General features: G+C 58.0%; 1 protein-coding gene across 1 annotated transcript; it reads left to right on the top strand.

Annotated features, from left to right (window-relative positions):
- The first annotated feature begins 883 nt into the window (after positions 1 to 883).
- On the top strand, positions 884 to 4,745 carry LOC140458958 (adenosine receptor A1-like). The gene is made up of 2 exons (XM_072553692.1): positions 884 to 1,209; positions 4,025 to 4,745. Exons 1-2 carry the CDS (start codon positions 884 to 886, stop codon positions 4,743 to 4,745), a joined length of 1,047 nt encoding a protein of 348 aa, XP_072409793.1.
- Positions 4,746 to 4,981: the final 236 nt, after the last annotated feature.

Genomic DNA, 4,981 nt, shown 5'->3' with positions numbered 1-4,981 from the left:
CTCATTCCAGGGAAAAGACCTTGTCTATTTATCCTATCCACGCCCCTCATGATTTTATAAACCTCGATAAGGTCACCCCTCAGCCTCCGATGCTCCAGGGAAAACAGCCCCAGCCTGTTCAGCCTCTCCCTGTAGCTCAAACCCTCCAAGCCTGCATCTTTTGGTCGCAGCTTTCCTCAAACAACGAAGCCAGTAACATGTCCCAGTGCCATGATAGCCATTGCAAGAATCCACCCTGGTCTCCTCCAACACTGTCCTTCCAATTATCGTCATTTGCTGGGAGTCAGGAATGGTTAATCTGCTCAGGGAGGTGAGTTAAAGCAGATGAGTCCTGTGCTGGGAGACCTTGGTGATGTTTATTGATCTGAGGTACATTTGACAAAGTCCACGATGGCTCCCATTCACCTTCGCTTAGCAACACACCGGGTTATGCCACTTATCTCTGATCTCTGCCTTTGTTTTGAAGCCAACATGCACGGACAGTTGCTAATGTTTACCGTGAACTGTGGTGTTTATCTGATAAGAGTCTTTGAGTGCTTCCTCAAGAACATGCATGACTGAACTTTGCTGATCCCTTTCAGACCTCCAACAGAAGCAAGACATGAAATCTCAGCATCGAAATATCAGCTCGCCAAGCTTTAGAGAACAAATTCATTCCTCATTAATTGTAAACAATTTCTTTTAAAACCTGTTTCTGAGCAGGGGTAGCAACTTTCTTGATTATTAGTTCTTTGAGGCAATCCCTTCCTCACCCCCACTTCTTATTTTACTTCCAGGGTACTTTTTGGGTGTTTAGATTACGATTCTATTTCCCTGACCCCCTCCTGGTTTCCAGTCAGCTGGTCAAGAGGATCTGAAGGAGGCTCTTGGAAGGAACGTTGCAATGGGAGCAGATGCGCTGTTCATTGGGCTGGAGGCGACACTGGGTCTGAGTGTCATTGGTGTGAACCTGTTGGTCTGTGTGACCGTCTACCTACACAGGGAGGTCAGAACGCTCACCAACTGTCTCATTGCGTGCCTGGCGCTAGCGGATTTGAGCGTGGGTGCTCTTGCAGTGCCCTGCAGTATCATGTTGAGCTTAGATCTGACCCTATGTTTTAACAGTTGCTTGCTCCTTGCCTGTTGGCCACTTATCACCACCCAGTTCTCAGTCTTCGTCCTGCAGACCATCGCCATCAACACCCACCTGAAAATCCGCCAGCCGTGCAGGTAAAAACTTGTCTTTAATTCCACCGTTTCGTCATTTGGCACATGTTGTAGAGGGCGTCAAAGAAGTGATCTAACGCACCCCCATGATCGATGCAACCATCTGCCGACACCCTGCCAATGTTAGCTTGTCCCAAACGCAGCTGCTCACCCATCCAACACACTGTTGGAAGGTCAGTGCCAGGGGAGTGCTGCAAGGTCAGAGGGTTAGTGCTGAGGGCATGCTGCACTGTCGGAGGGTCAGTGCTGAGGGAGTGGGCACTGTCGGAGGGTCAGTGCTGAGGGAGCGCCGCACTGTCGGAGGGTCAGTGCTGAGGGAGTGCCGCACTGTCGGAGGGTCAGTGCTGAGGGAGTGCTGCACTGTCAGAGGGTCAGTGCTGAGGGAGTGCCGCACTGTCGGAGTATCAGTGCTGAGGGAGTGCCACACTGTTGGACGGTCAGTGCTGAGGGAGCACCGCACTTCGGAGGGTCAGTGCTGAGGGAGTGCCGCACTGTCAGAGGGTCAGTGCTGAGGGAGAGCCGCACTGTCAGAGGGTCAGTGCTGAGGGAGTGCGATACTGTCGGAGGGTCAGTGCTGAGGGAGTGCGATACTGTCGGAGGGTCAGTGCTAAGGGAATGCTGCACTGTCGGTGGGTCAGTGCTGAGGGAGTGCTGTACTGTCAGAGGATCAGTGCTGATGGAGGGTCGCACTGTCGGAGGGTCAGTGCTGAGGGAGTGCCGCACTGTCGGAGGGTCAGTGCTGAGGGAGTGGGCACTGTCGGAGGGTCAGTGCTGAGGGAGTGCCGCACTGTCGGAGGGTCAGTGCTGAGGGAGTGGGCACTGTCGGAGGGTCAGTGCTGAGGGAGTGCCGCACTGTCGGAGGGTCTGTGCTGAGGGAGTGCTGCACTGTCAGAGGTTCGGTGCTGAGGGAGTGCCGCACTGTCGGAGGGTCAGTGCTGAGGGAGTGCCGCACTGTCGGAGGGTTAGTGCTGAGGGAGTGGGCACTGTCGGAGGGTCAGTGCTGAGGGAGTGCCGCACTGTCGGGGGGTTAGTGCTGAGGGAGTGGGCACTTTCGGAGGGTCAGTGCTGAGGGAGTGGGCACTGTCGGAGGGTCAGTGCTGAGGGATTGGGTATTGTCGGAGGGTCAGTGCTGAGGGAGTGGGCATTGTCGGAGGGTCAGGGCTGAGGGAGCGCCGCACTGTCGGAGGGTCAGTGCTGAGGGAGTGGGCATTGTCGGAGGGTCAGGGCTGAGGGAGTGCCGCACTGTCGGAGGGTCAGTGCTGAGGGAGTGCCATACTGTCGGAGGGTCAGTGCTGAGGGAGTGCTGCACTGTCGGTGGGTCAGTGCTGAGGGAGTGCTGCACTGTTGGAGGGTCAGTGCTGAGGGAGTGCCGCACTGTCGGAGGGTCAGTGCTGAGGGAGTACTGCACTGTCAGAGGGTCAGTGCTGAGGGAGTACCGCACTGTCGAAGGGTCAGTGCTGAGGGAGTGCCGCACTGTCAGAGGGTCAGTGCTGAGGGAGTGCCGCACTGTCGGAGAGTCAGTGCTGAGGGAGTGCCATACTGTCGGAGGGTCAGTGCTGAGGGAGTGCTGCACTGTCGGAGGATCAGTGCTGAGGGAGTGCCGCACTGTCGGAGGGTCAGTGCTGAGGGAGTGCCGCACTGTCGGAGGGTTAGTGCTGAGGGAGTGGGCACTGTCGGAGGGTCAGTGCTGAGGGAGTGCTGCACTGTCGGAGGGTCAGTGCTGAGGGAGTGCCGCACTGTCGGAGGGTCAGTGCTGAGGGAGCGCTGCACTGTCGGAGGGTCAGTGCTGAGGGAGCGCCGCACTGTCGGAGGGTCAGTGCTGAGGGAGTGCGGCACTGTCAGAGGGTCAGTGCTGAGGGAGTACCGCACTGTCGGAGGGTCAGTGCTGAGGGAGTGCCGCACTGTCGGAGGGTCAGTGCTGAGGGAGTGCCGCACTGTCGGAGGGTCAGTGCTGAGGGAGTGCGGCACTGTCAGAGGGTCAGTGCTGAGGGAGTGCGGCACTGTCGGAGGGTCAGTGCTGAGGGAGTGCCGCACTGTCGGAGGGTCAGTGCTGAGGGAGTGCCGCACTGTCGGAGGGTCAGTGCTGAGGGAGTGCGGCACTGTCAGAGGGTCAGTGCTGAGGGAGTGGGCCCTGTCGGAGGGTCAGTGCTGAGGGAGTGCCGCACTGTCGGAGGGTCAGTGCTGAGGGAGCGCCGCACTGTCGGAGGGTCAGTGCTGAGGGAGTGGGCACTGTCAGAGGGTCAGTGCTGAGGGAGTGGGCACTGTCAGAGGGTCAGTGCTGAGGGAGTGCTGCACTGTCGGAGGGTCAGTGCTGAGGGAGTGGGCATTGTCAGAGGGTCAGTGCTGAGGGAGTGCCGCACTGTCGGAGGGTCAGTGCTGAGGGAGCGCCGCACTGTCGGAGGGTCAGTGCTGAGGGAGCGCCGCACTGTCGGAGGGTCAGTGCTGAGGGAGTGGGCACTGTCAGAGGGTCAGTGCTGAGGGAGTGGGCACTGTCGGAGGGTCAGTGCTGAGGGAGCGCCGCACTGTCGGAGGGTCAGTGCTGAGGGAGTGGGCACTGTCAGAGGGTCAGTGCTGAGGGAGTGGGCACTGTCAGAGGGTCAGTGCTGAGGGAGCGCCGCACTGTCGGAGGGTCAGTGCTGAGGGAGCGCCGCATTTCCAGATGTGCGATGGTAAAAGTTACTGTCCGGATGCAAACCTTTCTTGTTTGGGAGTGAATACTGCAGCCGTCCTGAGGGACATACGAAGGAGCAGACCTGTTGGGCTGAGAACTCCCACCACTCACAAACCTCACATCATTGGCTCCTTTCCCCTTTTCCAGGTACCACATCCTGGTCACCAAGAGGCGGGTCACCATGGCCATCTCCATTTGCTGGATCTTGGCACTGATCATCGGCTTCACCCCGGTGATGGGATGGAACGGCCTGGACACATCCGTCGATGCCCCCACACCCAACGTCAGCCTGGTGGCCGAGAGGACTCTGCCGGGGGAGAGGGTCTCTCTTCTGGGCTTCTTCCCCCGGCCTTTCCAAGTGGCCAGAATCGCCAACCTCAGCCGGGCGGCTGCTTGTTCCTTCCGTAGCGTGATATCCCTCAACTACCTGGTGTACTTCATATTCTTCTGCTGGACCCTGCTGCCCCTCTCGACGATGCTGGCCGTTTACGCCCACTCCTTCCACCTCGTCCGTCGCTACGTCAGCAATCAGCGGTTCAGGTCGGCCAAGCGCTGCGATGTCCACACCGCCAGGACCCTTTTCTTGATGATGGGCCTCTTCTGCCTCTGTTGGCTGCCCCTCAACCTGGTCAACTGCCTGGCCTTCTTCTGCCCCAGCTGCTGCCCGTCCCCCTGGCTGGTCAACCTGATGGTGGCGCTTACCCACCTGAACTCGCTGCTCAATCCGATGGTCTACGCGCTGAGGAAGAAGGACTTTGGTACCGCGCTCAAGGCCGTTGTTGTCCAACTCTTGCCGGGTGCCTCCAAATACAAGTCTTGCCTCGCCAGGTCAAAGGTCAGCCCCGTATTCCACGTCACGCGCCCGTAGCCTCCAACACATTTGGCCGACCAACGTCCAATAGTGTGTCCTGCCTCCTGTCTCAAAGCTGCTCCTTTTCTCCAGGATATTGCGTCCATAGTCTTTTTTTCAGAGGGATAATAAACAGCTCCCGGTTCCGATTAGACTGGTTTGGTCCAGAGATTAAAGGGTATTGAGAGGCCTTTTTGTTTATAAGTAAACAGATGAGACTTCAGGCCAAAGTGGTCATGTTTCAGAAGTGACCT

The sequence above is a fragment of the Chiloscyllium punctatum genome, chromosome 34 (genome assembly GCF_047496795.1).
Source record: "Chiloscyllium punctatum isolate Juve2018m chromosome 34, sChiPun1.3, whole genome shotgun sequence".
In the NCBI taxonomy this organism is placed as follows: Eukaryota; Metazoa; Chordata; class Chondrichthyes; order Orectolobiformes; family Hemiscylliidae; genus Chiloscyllium; species Chiloscyllium punctatum.
This window is presented reverse-complemented; position numbering and strand designations above follow the sequence as displayed.